At 41.6% G+C, this 18,357-nt stretch overlaps 1 protein-coding gene across 1 annotated transcript in view; it reads right to left on the bottom strand.

Moving 5' to 3' along the window:
- The window catches only part of hibch (3-hydroxyisobutyryl-CoA hydrolase), a 51,597-nt gene that overhangs the window by 20,303 nt on the left and 12,937 nt on the right, over positions 1-18,357 (bottom strand). The window contains exon 7 of the mRNA XM_064944974.1: positions 7,368-7,446. Within this exon, the coding sequence (XP_064801046.1) occupies positions 7,368-7,446 (79 nt within the window). The remainder of the gene's footprint in view (positions 1-7,367; positions 7,447-18,357) is intronic.

Here is an 18,357-nt window from a genome sequence, read left to right on the forward strand (position 1 = left end):
AGTGGCTTCTTCTATGGTGTCCTACCATGAACACCATTCTTGTTTAGTGTTTTATGTATCGTAGACTCGTCAACAGAGATGTTCCAGAGATTTCTTTAAGTCTTTAGCTGACACTAGGATTCTTCTTAACCTCATTGAGCATTCTGCACTGTGCTCTTGCAGTCATCTTTGCAGGATGGCCACTCCTAGGGAGAGTAGCAACAGTGCTGCACTTTCTCCATTTATAGGCAATTTTTCTTACCATGGACTGATGAACATAAAGGCTTTTAGTCAACAATTCTTAATCTTGGGTCTTCTGAGAACTCTTTTGTTCGAGGCATTGTTCAGATCAGGCAATGCTTCTTGTATATAGCAAACTCAAATTTTGAGAGTGTTTTTAGAGGGCAGGGCAGCTCTAACCAACACCTCCAATCTCGTCTCAATGATTGTACTCCAGGTTAGCTGACTCCTGACGCCAGTTAGCTTTTGGAAAAGTCATTAGCCTAGGGGTTCACATACTTTTTCCAACCTACACTGTGAATGTTTAAATGATGTATTCAATATAGACAAGAAAAATACAATAATTGTGTTTGTCTGTTGTTATGACTTAGATGAAGATCAGATCTAATTTTATGATCAATTTATGCAGAAATCCAGATAATTACAAAGGGTTCACATACTTTCTCTTGCCACTGTAGGCCAGTGGTTCCCAAACTGTGGGGTGTGCCCCGGGTCGACAAGGGGGGGCACAGGGTTCCACCCCCAAAATTATGTTAGTCATTGCATACCTTAGAGAGCTATTAATAATTTGTCAGAATTATCCAGCTCAACTAGCCCATGTCAGCTAATGTTTTTAGCTAGGTTAGCCTATAGATTTTGTTGTAATGTTTGAGTCACTCAATTAGGCATGGCAAAATGTATAGAATTGCAGGAAATAACCTTTAATCCTGCCAAGTTGTCTCTCTGCCAACAAGATGTGAACAGTTTGTGTCATGAACAGTGCTTGTGCCTATAGAAACAAACGTGTCGCTCAGCAAGGGGGGTGCGGGATATTCCCCAATGCTGGAAGGTGGCCCTGAGTGAAAAGGTTGAGACACCCCTGATTTAGGCTACACATTGCACAAGCGATTCTTGCTTCCCCGTAATCACTAGTCACCAGCAGACTATTTTTGCTTTGCCCGGTAAAGAAACAAACTGATTTTCAAAATTTAAAACAATAGTATTGAGTTAAAAAGTAAAATAACAGTCTAGCTATTGGTCTCTCTCCCATTTAGTGTAGAAAAGTAGCATGTCTGAATTTGTCATCTCGCTCTACCCTCCCATTTTCCCCCTCCATCCCATACCCAGGTTCTGACAAGTGTCCATTTAGTTTTCACTCCGCAATAAAAAACATGCACAAATAGGGCCTCCCAAGTGGCACAGCGCTCTAAGGCACTGCTTCACAATGCTTGAGGTGTCACTACAGACACGAGCAAAAAAACAGCAGTAACCAAAATACCAACACCCCGAATCATTTGTTTTGCTTTCCAAAGTTTTTCAGCAGATGCTGCAGAGTGTGGCACAAAATAGAAAACACCGGAACATTCCCGGATGTCTCACGATGTTGTGTCTCTGGGTTTAGAAACTCTGTGCCTTTACCTAAGGAAAACGTTTGAGGGGCTCTATGCAATGCCCTTGGGTAAGGGTTCCCTTCAGGGAAATTCCTGAAGGCCCTGTTCTTAAAGTTCCTTTCACTAGAACATCAAAGAAAAACTTTCCAAGCGGATGGAAGCAGTGTTGGCCTACCATTGGCGTTAGCATTCAAATGCAAGAGAAAGTGTCCAAAAAAATGAATTCAGTTCTGAGAATTTAAACTTGAGCTGAAGCTTTAAACTTTGGCCCTTCCACTGTAGAGGTAGGGGCTGAAGTGAAGAGAAATGCATTGCAGCTTGTGGCTCTGGGCCAGAGAAGTGTGACCAAGCAGCAGGGTAGAAAGCCAGGCAGCCCAAAAGAGGATTAGTCCCTCAGTTCTAGATAAAGTCTAACACCGCCCGAGAAGCTGTCTCTGCTAATAGCTGGTCTGTACTGTCCAGTCACGCACGCACGGGTCTCAGTATGTGCAATTAAATGATTATCCTGATTTTTATTTTTCCTCTGCTGTCTTGCAAGTCCCGGGGCACATGCCATGTGTTCAAAAACAACAGAATATGTAGTGTTTTTCTTCTATGAAAAACTTAAGGCTTTACTTCAGGGGTAGCCTATCGGGAAAACAATGAGACCCTTGGAACCACTCCATTACTTTCGAATTCAGAGTCGTAACTGACAATGACTGCTCCATCTCTAAGAAAAAGATAGACAAACTGATCGACCTCGACGCACGCGTGCACACACACACAGCGAGAGATCAGAGAACTTCCAGAGACAGTCCCATTTCCAGTGGGAGACAGCCTCTCTGCAGTGAAGGACACCACACAGCTCAGGTGGAGCACAGTCAGGAAAGTAATAATTGAGACAGCTCAACCAGCACACGGACATGTCCTTTTGTGTGTGTACGTGTGTGTGCGCAAGAGATAGACCGTTAACTGTGTGTGTGTGTGTGTGAGAGAGAGACAGGGACAGAGGGAGAAAGAGAGCATATGCAAGTGTCCTTGAGAAAGAGGATGTGTTTGGGTGTAGTAGGGTTGGGCGATGTCAACCTTTGTCCTCCGCTAAAACGACAGCTGGGCTATAAAACGAAATTGAATGCAACTGAATGAATCACAAAAGATAATGTTGTTGAAAAACTGGGCAGAGGCTAAGTGAAGGCAATGGCAAACCTTTTCTAATTTTCCTTTCTGGTGGAACAATGACTGATGAGTAACGGGCTGTGTTACCATAGCGAGCTAGATGATAGGCCTACGTTATGGGTTGAACAGTCTTCTAATCTCTCGTGGACTGATTCTCATGGACAGATGAAACGTTGAGAATCTGTCAAGGCTCAAGTAGAATTATGTGATTACGAATCACTGAGCTATAATAGGTTACGAGCAGCAGTAGTTCCTGGTTTTCGCCGTTGATTATTTGGAGGAATCAGGCTTGGGTGAAGGCAATGCTTAAAATGGTGCAGTGATTTTGAAGGTTGTGTGTGGAGGATAAGCAGTTTCCACTACATTTCACAGCCACAAAATCTAAAATTCCAGATTTTTGTTGTTGTTGTTTGGCGGCCATGATAAACATAGGTGAAGGGAAGGGGGTTGGGACGAGAGATTCCTTTTGCGAGGGAGGAGACCTCAATCCCTTCCTTTGCACAAAAGTTCATCACAAAGGTTATCGGCCATTTGGTTTCAACCTTGCATGGAGGGATTTCACCCGGCGCGCATGGATCATTTGTTTGATTAAACTTGTCATTAGATTTTTCTATAGCCTATTGATATCTTCTGTTCTTTCTCATTAATTAGTCCTCTGGCTTCCTTACGTTTCTAGGCTACTCAAGTAAAAACGACATTCATTGTTTGATCTGGAGAAAGCCATGAATAAAGAGTATCCTTAAGTCATATTCATGGAGAGTAGGAAGTAAGTGCAGTCAAAAACGTGATTTCCCCCGATGTTTTATATGTTTTCTTATACACTATGAGGTTGGAATAATACTATGACAATTTGAAAATGATGTTGACCCTTTAGGGTAACAGCGGTTTGAAAATAATTAATAGAACAATAAAAAAGTAAACCTCTGGCAATAAACGACACACTGACATCACGTACAGATGCGTGCGACTCTTGGTGGCAGTAAGAAAACACTGACATCCGCGACAGTAAGAAATCCATTGCCATCTGAAGCCCATTCAACATTTACTTTTTTTATTACATTTAAACCTCTTGAAGCTAGGGGGCACTATTTTTATGTTTGGAAAAATAACATTCCCAAAGTAAATGGCCTATTTCTCAAGACCAGATGCTAGAATATGCATATAATTGACAGCTTAGGATAGTAAACACTCTAAAGTTTCCAAAACTGTAAAAATATTGTTTGTGAGTATAACAAAACTGAGTTTGCAGGCGAAAGCCTGAGAAAAATCCAATCAGGAAGTGACTCTTATTTTGAAACCCCTGTGTTGCCTTTAGACATAGTTTCAGGCCTTTATATTGAAGAATGAGCGTGAACGACCACATTACGTAAGTGGTCAGGTAGGGGCTCTCAGAGTGATATTTGCGCCAAAGAGAGAGGCGGCCATTGTTCCTCCCGGTCCTAGTGAAAAGCCAACTTTCCCGGTTGATATATATACACCTTGAGGATTGATTATAAAAAAGCTGTTGCCATGTTTCTGTCGACATTATGGATATAATTTGGAATTTTTGTCTGCGTTGTCGTGACCGCTATTTCCGGTGGATTCCTGGGCATAACGCACCAAACTAACGGAGGTATTTGGATATAAAAAAATATCTTTATGGAACAAAAGGAACATTTGCTGTCTAACTGGGAGTCTCGTGAGTGAAAACATCCGAAGATCAAAGGTAAACGGTTAATTTGATTGTAAAGCATAATTTCAAAATCTGAAATGACAGGGTGATTAACAAAAGGCTAAGCTGTGTTTCGCTATATTTCACTTGTAATTTCATGAATATTAATATTTTCTACTAATATTTTTTGACTGTTGTGCTATGCTATTCAGCGGTTGCTGATGACAAATATACCGGATCCGGGATGGGTAGTTCTAAGTTAAACTAAATCACTTTTTTGGGGGGGGATCCTCATACACTTACAATGATGTACTGATTCTTGCTTTAACAGTCGCTGAGATATATTGGTTGTGATCTCAGCAAAAAAAAACTGTTTTTGCCTATAGCAAAAGCTAGCCAAAGAGTCATTTTACTGGTGTAAAGTGCTCTTTAAGCATAACACAGTTGATTTTAGATAACGACACAAACATTACGCAGGATATTCATAAGAGCCTTCAAATTCAATTATGATCCAAAAGTAATGTGAAATGCACTCCTAAGAAAAATGTAAATCAAGGCTTTTTTTTGTTGTTGCTGGCGTTCTTTAAAGAACTCCACCTTGTTCTGCAACCAACTTGCACGCATCGTCCTTATGCGACAAACAGAAAGGGGTCTATAATAGCTCATTTTCCATTTTCCCCTCCCCACTCAGACCACTCAGACAGTCCAAGCTAAGTTCTTGCTTGAGAAATTGCTCTTTTAGACTATTTTAATTGAAAACAATCATATTAAGGTACTTAACTGTTACCCAGAAATAATTTGATTTTGAGATAAAAATGGCTGAATTGGTGTCCATTATATATATATATATATATATATATATATATATATATATATACACACACACACACACACACATATATACACACACACACACACAAGTTTAGGCTATAGCCAAATGCCCATGCACTGACAGAGAAAAAAAAAAATGTTTTGTGACTGGACATTTTGCGCTGCTTTGGTGGAATTCTCCCCTCTTTGTGTTCTGTAGGCTATATGACATATTTATTGAAATAGGCTCCAGTAAATAGGAATAGGCAAATTACACTGAATGTCACTTGTGTGCTGCTCTGCTGTGCGCTGCGAGACTCGAGTTCAAATAGGCTCAACCATCGTCTTGTCACGTCAAGATGTTGCCACCATCGATGCCGGCTGTCAATCACCGTCGACAGACAATGCTATTGTAATATCGCCCCAACCTTAGAAGTGATTGATAAAGACCGAGCACACACCATCCTTCAGAATAATTATTGACAATATTACAAACGGACACAGTCCAAAACATAAAGACATTTCAACTTGATTCAGGAACATCAGAAAGCATAGATCATCTACGGAAGCATAGATCATGTTCATTTTTACAGCACGACCGGCAATCAGAGTTTACCCACGTATTTTCTTTATCACTACATCACTAATTAGGACATTTGGAATTTGGCACATTCATCACAACAATATATGACCCTCAAAAAGTTTGAGAAGATTATTTAGAGATTTTGGGACAAATGCCCTATAGCATGTGTAAACTGAGAGTTACAAAAAGAAACAAACAATTCCAACTTGCTTGCATGGAGTGGACATCCACCAGAACTACCTTAATTGCTGTGAGAAACCATGAGATAAGACTAGCCAACGTAAGAGGGAGGCTCATTAACCATAGAAGAGTACCATTTCAGACATTATGCATCTCTATGGCCTATTACTACAGCATCGATATACAAGATGACCCCTTTCACGGCAAACCACACTGATAATTACAGTCTAGTACAAAACCTGCCAAAAACACAGCAAAGCAACTGCAACGATTCAGAACATGTCCTCCGTCGATGACTGTGCTGTTCATCTTTGTACAGTATAAGAAAACCACTATGGCATCAGCCACTATGGCATCAGCCAGTATGGTGCGATTAGTAAAGAAAATCATCAAAACATAACAGACAAGCTAAGAAACACCCGAAATGATCTGGGACACATTATCACATGTGGTGCCATGAAAGCTTTCTATTGTGCATTTACAATCAATCGTCTCAGGAAAAGTGGCCCATCTTCGACAATCGAGACGGTCAGGTAGAGTGTAAGGTGTCCATTATGCCTAGTGGAACAGTTTCTGGGCAACCTCACACCTGGCAACATGGCACAAAGTGCAAGTGGGTATGAGTGACTGTCCGAGACCAATGATCGACTCTGAGGCTCTGTGTGAGACTGGCCTCAAGCATTTGAATGAACGTTTGATTTGCGTTTGGCCACGTGACGAGCATTCCTTCCTTCCATCTCAAGTAGTACCCACTAGGTGATAATCTGCATACCCTCTTTCACACTGCATAACTTTATATTGGGCAGTTTCCACATAAAACAGTATTTTCCTATGGTTCCCAAGGTCCCCATAAACACCTAAAATAATAAGACTGATATAGCAAAATCAATTTGTGCACTTAGGTTTATATTCAGACTTTAGATACGGATACTTACTGTAGTTTGAGAAAATTAGACAGATTTTGACCTCAGAGTTAAACAGGTAACAAGCTATTGCGCAATTAGCTAGGTGTTAAGATTTTTTTACTGCTAATTACTTTGTCACTTGAAAAAGAAAAGCCGCACACACTAGGAGCTCAGATGCAATATTTTAAAAGTGATAACCTAATTACCAACTAATTACTCTGTCACCTGAAGTGTGACCATATAGTGTGAAGTGTGACAAATAATTTTCTCATGTTTACATAATAACTGCACTGAAACAGCTACAGAACAGCCTGTTCATATCTGGCTGATGATGATGATGATGATGCTCTTCTTGCAATGCTTAAGTCTGCATGGCCCATTTATTATTAATGCACTGGAGCGACCGTGCAAAGCAAGGCAACACACTCGCAATAACATGAGCCAAACATGGACCTCGGGGGAAGAAAGGGGCGGATGCCTGTGCATTGTCTTACCGATTGCCGTCTCCGGCATGGCGAACAGAGTCTTCTCAGTGGCCACCCGAAACCGCCCATGGACCGAGAGGCCCACACCCTGAAAAGCAGAGAGAGTGAGAGTGTTAGAGTGAGAAAGAGAGGGGAAGATAATGAGAGAGGCATATTAATTAGAGGACTAGAGACAGAGAGTGAGGCAAGAAAGAGGGAAAGGGAATAGATGAGAGACAAAGAGAGAAGATGAGAATGATGAGAGCAAGAGAAAGAAAAGTGAGGGACATCTAACAATTTATCTATGGATATGAGTGATGTGATGGACAGAGAGGTAGGTAACAGATTGGAAATGTAGACGGATGTAGAGGCCAGGCTATGCCCTTTGATCTTCTCTCTCTGTGTGTGTGTGTGTGTGTGTGTAATGAGCCTCCTAGAGCACTATTGAATAGAATGGCGCTGGAGGGGATGGCTGTAGTTTAAGGGCTACAAACCAATTGTGCTATTTTGTGTGTTTGTAACTTATTTTGTACATAATGTTGCTCGAACTGGACAAAGATGTTTTTCTTTAATGAATATGATGGGAAAAGATATACTGCTTCTCTGAGACCAGGCCCAAATCCCCATCATTCGCGTTAAGATGAAAATACAGGGGGGGGGGGGGGGGGGTGCCTTGTGAATGGGTAACCCGCCCCTACCATCAGCTCTATTGGCCAACGTGCAATCACTGGAGAATAAACTGGATTATCTCCATTCGGGACTATCCTACCAACAGAACATTAAAAACTGTAATAACTTATGTTTCACCGAGTCATGGCTGAGGACGTCACGGAAAATATACAGTTGGCTGGGTTTTCCATGCATCGGCAGGACAGAACAGCTAGGTCTGGTAAAACGAGGGGTGGGGGTGTGTGTCTATTTGTCAATTAGAGCTGGTGCGCAAGCTCTAATATTAAAGAAGTCTCAAGGTATTGCTCACCTGAGGTAAGGTAACTCATGATAAGCTGTAGACCACACTATCTATTTTTTTCGTAGCCGCCTATTTACCACCACAAACGATGCTGGCACTAAGACCGCACTCAACGAGCAGTATTAGGCCATAAACAAACAAGAAAATGCTCATCCAGAAGTGGTGCTCCTAGTGGCCAGGGAATATAATGCAGGCAAACTTAAATCCGTTTTACCTCAATGCAACCAGAGGTGGGAAAAAAAACCTCTAGGCGACCTTTACTCCACACACAGAGACGCTGACCATAATTCTATCCTCCCGACTCACGCTTAGAAGCAAAAACTTAAGCAGGAAATACCAGTGACGCGCTCAATACGGAAGTGGTCAAATGACGCGGATGCTACGTTACAGGACTGTTTTGCTAGCACAGACTGGAATATGTTCCGGGATTCATCCAATGGCAAATCCAAATATGACACAATTTCAATCGCACTCCACACTGCCCTTTCCCACCTGGACAAAAGGAACACCTCATCACTAAGCTAAGGACCCTGGGACTAAACACCTCCCTCTGCAACTGGATCCTGGACTTCCTGACGGGCCGCACCAGGTGATAAAGTTAGACAACACATCTGCCACATTGATCCTTAACACGGGGGCTCCTCAGGGGTGTGTGCTTAGTCCCCTCCTGTACTCCCTGTTCACCCATGACTGCGTGGCCAAGCACAACTCCAACTCCATCATTAAGTTTGCTGATGACGCAACAGTGATAGGCATGACCACCGACAACGATGAGACAGCCTTTTGGGAGGGGGTCAGAGAACTGGCAGTGTGGTGCCAGGACAACAAACCTCTCCCTCAACGTAAGCAAGACAAAGGAGATGATCGTGGACTACAGGAAAAGGATGGCTGAACACGCCCCCCATTCACATCGATGTGGCTGCAGTGGAGCGGGCGGAGAGTTTCAAGTTCCTTGGTGTCCACCTCAACAGACTATCATGGTCCAAACACACCAAGACAGTCATGAAGAGGGCACAACACCTTTTTCCCCTCAGGAGACTGAAAAGATTTGGCATGGGTCCTCAAAAAGTTCTACAGCTGCACCATCGAGAGCATCACCGCCTGGTATGACAACAGCTCGGCGCTACAGATGGTAGTGCGTACGGCCAAGTGCATCACTGGGGCCAAGATTCCTGCCATCCAGGACCTATATAAGAATAATAGCGAAGACATCAAAACTATGAAATAATACATATGGAATCATGTAGGAACTAAAAAAAAAGTGTTAAACCGCATTTGAGCCCAATCAGTTGTGTCATGACATGGTAGGGGTGGTATGCAGAAGGTAGGCCTATTTGGTAAAAGACCATGTCTTGGCAAATCGCAAAACAGCTCAAATAAACAAAGAGAAACGACAGTTTATCATTACTTTAAGACATGAAGGTCAGTCAATCCGGAACGTTGCAATTACTTCAAGTGCAGTCACAAAATCCATCAAACACTATGATGAAACTGGCTCTCATGAGGACCACCACAGGAAAGGAAGACCCAGAGTTACCTCTGCTGCAGAGGATAAGTTCATTAGAGCTACCAGCCTCAGAAATTGCAGACCAAATAAATGCTTCACAGAGTTCAAGTAACAGACTCATCTCAACATCAACTGTTCAGAGGAGACAGCATGAATCAGGGCTTCATGGTCTTATTGCTGCAAAGAAACCACTACTAAAATGACACCAATAAGAAGAGACTTGCTTGGGTCAAGGAACAAGAGCAATGGGCATTAGACCGGGTTAAATGTCAAAATTTGAAAACGTTGTGTCTTTGTGAGACGCAGAGTAGGTGAACAGATTATCTCTGCATGTGTGGTTCCCCACCATGAAGCATGGAGGAGGTAGTGTGGTGGTGCTTGGTTGGTGACACTGTCTGTGATATATTTAGAATTCAAGGCACACTAAACCAGCATGGCTACCACAGCATTCTGCAGCGATACACCATCCCATCTGGTTTGCGCTTAGTGGGACTAATTGTTTGAAGCAGGACAATGACCCAACACACCTCCAGGCTGTGTAAAGGGCTATTTGACCAAGAAGGAGAGTGAGAGTGCTGCATTAGATGACCTGGCCTCCACAATCACCTGACCTCAACCCAATTGAGATGATTTGGGATGAGTTGGAATGCAAAGTGAAGGAAAAGCAGCCAACAAGTGTTCAGCATATGTGGGAACTCCAAGATTGTTGGAAAAGCATTCCATGTGTTATTTTATAGTTTGATGTCTTCTCTATTATTCTACAATGTAGAAAATAGTAAAAATAAATAAAAACCTTTGAATGAGTAGGTGTGTCCAAACTTTTGACTGGTACTATATGGTAAGAGAGACTGCCGTCAGCCCAAGCTCATTTTATATAAAGTTTCCTCTCAGTAAAAGATCAGTGTAAAAGAGAAGCACATTGTTCACAATACATGGCCATTGGTTAAGAACAGCTGCACAGCTCCCTTAATCTTAACATGATGTGGATAGCCTTATCTAATCTTTAGTTGTTCTATTTGGCGATAAAGGTGATTTAAAACATTGGTAGATGTGCACAGAGCACATCAGCATCTGCTCTGCATTGATGTCTGTGAAAGAGCACGTAGAGTCTAGTCTGCAGTGAGTCCGTGACTACAGACAGGCAGGCAGCTGGCTAACAGTAACAATAAACAGTGAGCCAAAACAAACACATAGACAACCCCAACCACCCCGGGTAAATCTAGGGGTTGTGTGACAAATGGCAGTGCAGATTAAACAACATCTTATCAACAGAAACTGAACAGACGACTCTCTGGTGTTGACCGGGAGATATGTAGCTCTGATGTGACGTGAGAGCCCCCAATTGTAGGTCATGCCTGTCAACAGACAATGACCCTTGAGCTGAGTCAACTCTGCTTGGGGTAGCTTCAGGGACACGAGGGGGCAGCAGCCCAAAGAAAATTAGGATATGCAGTATAGGAGACCTTTAAAGGAAATAAAAGCATAGAATGACATTGAGGAAATTACGAGATGATGGGAGGAGACCTTGGTAAGGAAAACAGAACTTTACTAGTTGATTGAACTGCCCTGACAGAGTCAATGGTCCCCGGAGGATGGAAATCTTTTACCGTAGGTCTATAGAGCAGTCAGTGGTGATAAGTGTCATGGTTAATGTATCAATACCTCCGTCTCCTCCCAATACATTCCAACACGCACCCTTGCAGCAATTCAAATCAATCACATTTTGCTGAAGGCCTAAAGCGTCAAGTGATTTCTGTCGCACTGAAGGATGATTTATATACAAGGACCAAATTAGCTTGTAGATAAGGGACTTCTACATCATATTTGACCTCTCTAACTAGCATGAAATTGTGTATGAATCTATATTTCATGAAGTTCCGATTACATTTTTTATAGAATGTACAGGGTAAGGCTTATTTATGAAGTGTTGTGCGTGTAAATGGCCGTTGAAGGACATGCTCCTTGTTTGGTTCCCTGAGTCATTCCCATCGAATCAGGACACCAGAAATAGAGAAGCCATTAACAAATGGATGGAATTTGAGTTGTCTGTCCAGCCAGCTCTAACCAGGCTTTCCTCCGAAGTGGAAAATACCACCCATTGACATGGCTGTGCAGACTCTGGAGACGGGAGTGGAAAAAGCAGATTTCCCCCCTCCCCACCAAGGTTCAAGGAGAATCCTTAACAGGATGGAATCTGAGGCCGTATATCTCTCGCCTTTTTATAAACGATGGGAACTGCTGGTCGGAATGAAGAAGCATGAAAGGGAAGCACTTCGTTTAACATTCCATGAAATGAAATCCTACCCATAAAAGTAAAAGGAACAACATGATCTATCGGTACCACCATATTACACGTCCAGGGTACTCGGGTTTTCCTGGGAACATGGGACTTGTCAAATATACAGTGTAGCCCAGGACTAGCACGTTCCTCACATTCTACCGCTTCATCAGGAGTCACTGGGTTATTCTCATCTACAGTATAAAGCTATTAATACCCTGCAGAAGGGTGGTTTTCCACACCTTTATAGGAAAAAACGTCTCCATAAAACACAATGAAATATCCATGTGGGTAGTAGTGATTTTTTTTTTGGGGGGTGGGGTCCGATCTGACTCTTTATTCCACTTTCACTCAGCTTTGCATCTTTACTTTAGTAGTTAAGTTGTATAGTAGCCTACTGCTCACTATAATGGCATCAAAGGCCAAGACAATTGCTAAGTATTCCCTTTGAAGTAAAAAAAAAAAGCTGCAGGATTTGACAACAGTTCATTACAATCCTCTGGTCTTTGTGTGGAATAACATCTCCATTATCTGATGAAAGCAGGAGAGGGGCAAGGCTAATCTAACTATGACTGAAACAAGGTTAAGGGATTTCCTTGTCTTTTCAACAGGAGTCTAAATGAAAATGAAAGGAAATACCCTGAGGAGAAACTAAGGGATCTCTGTTAGAGCCGAACCTCCCTAAATGAAACCCACAGATAGTATTACAGAAACATTAACGAAATGGAAGGCTTTTCCCCCGGGAGGTAGGTAAAGATCGAATACACACAACTAACCAGGGCCAAATCCAAATCAATGAGCAGCCATGACTACCAAGCCTTAGCCACAGAACGAACAGTCCTCTCTGGTCTTCCCACAATATTAGAGCCTTTCAATAAATATGGAAATGTACCGCACTCTTGAGGAGGAGCTGAGTGCACTCTACCAGCCGTTATTGTGGTGTAAGCACTTCTCACACAACCACGGTCTTGCTGTTTCAATGTAAGGCATAGATTTAATAGTGGCTTTCATAGTGCGACTAGTTTTTAGATTCAGAGTTTGTGTGTGGGGTGTGAACGTGTTCTCGGTCTGACCTGTCAGGATGAGTCAATCCCCCATTTCACCCTTCAGACTATAAAGTCATGCTTGGCAGAGGTTTGCTAATAAGATGATCAAAAGACCTAGCCGTCTTAAGATGAATGCACTAAGTGTAAGTCGCTATGGACAAGAGCATCTGCTAAATGACTAAAATGTCAACCTGATGTTGTCTTTCCTGTAGCTGTACATCCTCTGTTTACATAATCGACAGCAGACACAGGATAAGGAACTGGGATGATCTAGCTAGAACGTCACTAAAATGTTACCCTCTGAACTGAGTTGGGCATTCGTCATGCCGTGGCATTAGATCATCTGGTATTCATCACCGCATCACCTTCGCACACGTGCCAGTAAGCCTTTACATCACAAGGAAAACTAGCCTGGGGCTAACACGGGATCAGTGCTAAGTAACTGAACACAGTAAAGGATCCCCTTTGTTAGCATGTGGCTTTATTTAGTCCCAATGGAAGGGCTGAGGGGTCGTCCTCATTCTGCAGCCTCTCCCTAATCAGACACAGACATATCACTACAAGTGGGATGCGTTCATTATGAAACACGGAGGGACTACATGGACTTGGCCAATAGGAAAATCTCATTTACAGTTTTAGTTGGAAGTTTACATACACCTTAGCCAAAAACATTTAAACTCAGTTTTTCACAATTCCTGACATTTAATCAGAGTAAAAATTCCCTGTCTTAGGTCAGTTAGGATCACCACTTTATTTTCAGAATCTGAAATGTCAGAATAATAGTAGAGAGAATTATTTATTTCAGCTTTTATTTCATCACATTCCCAGTGGGTCAGACGTTTACATACACTCAATTGGTATTTGGTAGCATTGCCTTTAAATTGTTTAACTTGGGTCAAACGTTTGGGGTAGCCTTCCACAAGCTTCCCACAATAAGTTGGGTGAATTTTGGCCCATTCCTCCAGACACAGCTGGTGTAAGTAAGTGAGTCAGTTTTGTAGGCCTCCATGCTCGCACACGCTTTTTCAGTTCTGCCCACACATTTTATATAGGATTCAGGTCAGGGCTTTGTGGTGGCCACTCCCAATACCTTGACTTTGTTGTCCTTAAGCCATTTTGCCACAACTTTGGAAGTATGCTTGGGGACATTGTCCATTTGGAAGACCCATTTGGAACCAAGCTTTAACTTCCTGATCGATGTCTTGAGATATTGCTTCAATATATCCACATAATTTTCCTTCCTCATGATGCCATCTATTTTGTGAAGTGCACCAGTCCCTCCTGCAGCAAAGCACCCCCACAACATGATGCTGCCACCCCCGTGCTTCACGGTTGGGATGGTGATCTTCGGCTTGCAAGCCTCCCCCATTGTCCTCCAAACATAACGATGGTCATTATGGCCAGTTATATTTTTGTTTCATCAGACCAGAGGACATTTCTCAAAAAGTACAATCTTTGTCCCCATGTGCAGTTGCAAACCGTAGTCTGTCTTTTTATGGCGGTTTTAGAGCAGTGGCTTCTTCCTTGCTGAGCAGTCTTTCAGGTTATGTCGATATAGGACTCATTTTACTGGGGATATCGATACTTTTGTACCGGTTTTATCCACAATCTTCACAAGGTTCTTTGCTGTTGTTCTGGGATTGATTTGCACTTTTCGCACCAAAGTACGTTCATCTCTAGGAGACAGAATGCATCTCCTTCCTGAGCGGTATGACGTCTGCATGGTCCCATGGTGTTTATTCTTGTGTACTATTGTTTGTACAGATGAACGTGGTACCTTCAGGCATTTGGAAATTGCTCCCAAGAATGAACCAGACTTGTGGAGGTCTACAATCTTTTCCCCGAGGTCTTGGCTGATTGTCCCATGATGTCAAGCAAAGAGACACGGAGTTTGAAGGTAGGCCTTGAAATACAGGTACACCTCCAATTGACTCAAATGACGTCAATTAGCCCAACAGAAGCTTCTAAAGCCATGACATCAGTTTCTGGAATTTTCCAAGCTGTTTAAAGGCACAGTCAACTTAGTGTATGACCCACTGGAATTGTGATACAGTGAATTATAAGTGAAATAATCTGTCTGTAAACAATTGTTAGAAAAATGACTTGTGTCATGCACAAGGTAGATGTCCTAACCGACTTGCCAAAACTATAATATTGTTTAACAAGAAATGTGGGTAGTGGTTGAAAAACTTGTTTTAATGACTCCAACCTAAGTGTATGTAAACTTCCGACTTCAACTGTACATTTTACGTTGCGTGCCCTAATGACTATGACCCAGTATTGGGAACTGTTATTTAACCTCACTAAGAGATTAATCGAACATCCGGATGCGAACCGTTCCAGAAAAAGCATCTGGAGGTTTGGGAAGAATGGCTGATTTGATAGACTACAACGTCTGGCAGCCACAAGCAGCCCCTTCACATCCTAATAAAAATTTGAATGAACAAATGTCGAGAGAACTGCTGAAAAATCATGCAGACTTAATAAAACAAGCAGTTCAAAGCCAAAAATATCACGCTTTATCGATCCAATACCGAGCGTCAGCTAAGATCAATTGTCACATGCAGTAGCGAATCAACCTGACACTACATCAGCACATTATCATCATCAACAGAAGATAATGCATGTTGCTGCAACATCAAAAGCTCAATCCCATTTAAATGTTTTGCTTCCTCTACTGTTTTGCCTATATGGCCTTTTCATTTGGGCAAAAGCCTGTCCTCCAGCCCCTCTCTCCTCTGTGACCCGGAAACAGATAGGTGGTTGAGGAGATGCAAATGGAAGCGTGTCCTCCTCTCCTTGACAGCCACCTTTTGTTAAGGGCAGTAATGTGTATCCTACCGGAGTCCTTTGCCACAACCCCTTTGAATCAGATTTTGTTTTGTCGGAGAAGAAATCCATGCACAAGTTTAAAGAAAAATATGCTACTTATCATTTAATCTATAAAGTGTCTGGAACAACAAACTTAATTTTATGTCAGGATACGCCCCTGTAAATGTAATTTGCCTGATGACAAGCGAGTGGAGAAGGATAATCTAATTTCAGTCATTTCAAGCGCATTTGTCCGTCCACGTCCCTCTCTGCCTCTTCTCGGTAACCTTTGAAACGTAGGCGAGAGAGGACACAGGGGTTGAACAAATCCAAATGAGGAAAAAAACCTATGTAGACATTGCTGGGTGAACATTGCAGGCAAGCATATCAAACAAGGGGTAAAATCAAGGTTTAAGGGCATGAAATGCAACCATAAGAATACACCTACAGAGTGATTCCTCACAAAACCAGAACAAAAGACGACCATGATTTTGGAGATGGATTGTTGACATGTGTTTGACATTTGTATGTAAAAGCATCATTGAGAAATAATTGATCACAGTTGGCATTCAGTGCCTTCAGAAAGTATTAAAGTATTTATACCCCTTGACTTATCCCCCCCCCAAAATTGTTACAACCTGAATTTCACATATTTTTTTCTCTCACCCATGTATATACAATACCCCATCATGGCTGTGAAAACATGTTTTTAGAAGTTTTTGCAAGTTTATTGAAAATTACATTAGTATTCAAACCCACCAGTCAATACGTTAGAGTCACCTTTGTCAGCTGAGTCTTTCTGGGTAAGTCTGTAAGAGCTTTGCACACCTAGATTGTACAATATTTGCACATTATTCTATTTTAAATTCTTCAAGCTCTGTCAAGTTGGTTGTTGATCATTGCTAGACAGCCATTTTCAAGCCTTGCTATAGATTTTCAAGCCGATTTAAGTCAAAACTATAACTAGGCCACTCAGGAACATTCAATGTTGTCTTGGTAAACAACTTGAGTGTATATTTAGGCGTGTGTGTCGGGTTATTGTCCTACGGAAAGGTGAATAAATCTCAGTGTCTGGTGGAAAGCAGAACGAACCAGGTTTTCCTCTACGATTTTAACTGTGCTTAGCTCCATTCCGTTTATTTTCATTCTGAAAAACTCCCCAGGCCTTAACGATTGCAAGCATGCATATCCTTAACATGATGCCGCCACCAATATGCTTGAAAATATGCAGAGTGGTACTCTGTAATGTGTTGTATTGGATTTTCCCCAAACATAACCCTTTGTATTCAGGACAAAAAGTTAATAACTTTGCCACATTTTTTGCAGTATTATTTTAGTCCCCTGTTGCAAACAGGATACATGTTTTGGAATACTTTTATTATGTACAGGTGCCCTTATTTTCACTCTGTCAATTAGGTTACTATTGTAGAGTAGGCCTACAATGTTGTTTATCCATCCTCAGTTTTTTCCCCATCACAGCCATTATTAAACTTACTTTCTGGTTTCATGGTGAAAACCCTGAGCAGTTTTCTTCCTCTTCAGCAACTGAGTTAGGAAGGACCCCTGTAAATTATTAGTGACTGGGTGTATTGATACACCACCCAAAGTGTACTTAATAACTTTGCCATGCTCAATGGGATCTTAATGTCTGCTTTTTTCATCTACCAATAGGTTTCCTTCTTTGCGAGGCATTGGTCTTTGTGGTTGAATTCATGCTTGAAATTCACTGCTCAACTGAGGGACATTTCATATAATTGTTTGTGTGGGGTACAGAGATGAGGTAGTGACTCAAAAATCATGTTAAACACTATTATTGCACACAGAGTGCAACTTGCTCATTTTTACTCCTGAACTTATTTAGGCTTGCTATAACAAAGGGGTTGAATATTTATTGACTCAAGACATTTCAGCTTTGCATTTTTTATTGATTTGTAAACAATTCTAAAAACATAATTCCACTCACATTATGGGGTATTGTGTAGGCCAGTGACAAAACATCTCAATTTAACCCATTTTAAATTCAAGCTGTGAATTCGGTGTTACCCAGGCCTTCTTTAAAAGGTGCAATATGCAGAAATCGCCCCGTCATTTCCCGGTTGCAAAAATTCTAATAGTTCGCCTAATTCCAGTTTCTGTAACAAAACAAGCAAGTATAATGTAGAGATTCATTGTACCATCTAAACCACTGTGAGAAATATTTTCAAAAACATGTATTTTCAGCTGGTGTACAAAACAAAGTAAAAGACGCAAAAACGAAACATAAGAACCAGAAGCATAGAAATAGCGCACATAGAACAGATCTACATGTTCTTAAAATTTATTTCAATGAGAAATCTATAAATCCATTTATATGTCAATTTGGTCAAAAAGTTACATTTTCTTTATCTTTTTATTTAACCAGGCAAGTC

This window comes from Oncorhynchus masou, chromosome 29 (assembly GCF_036934945.1).
Source record: "Oncorhynchus masou masou isolate Uvic2021 chromosome 29, UVic_Omas_1.1, whole genome shotgun sequence".
NCBI classification, from domain to species: Eukaryota; Metazoa; Chordata; class Actinopteri; order Salmoniformes; family Salmonidae; genus Oncorhynchus; species Oncorhynchus masou.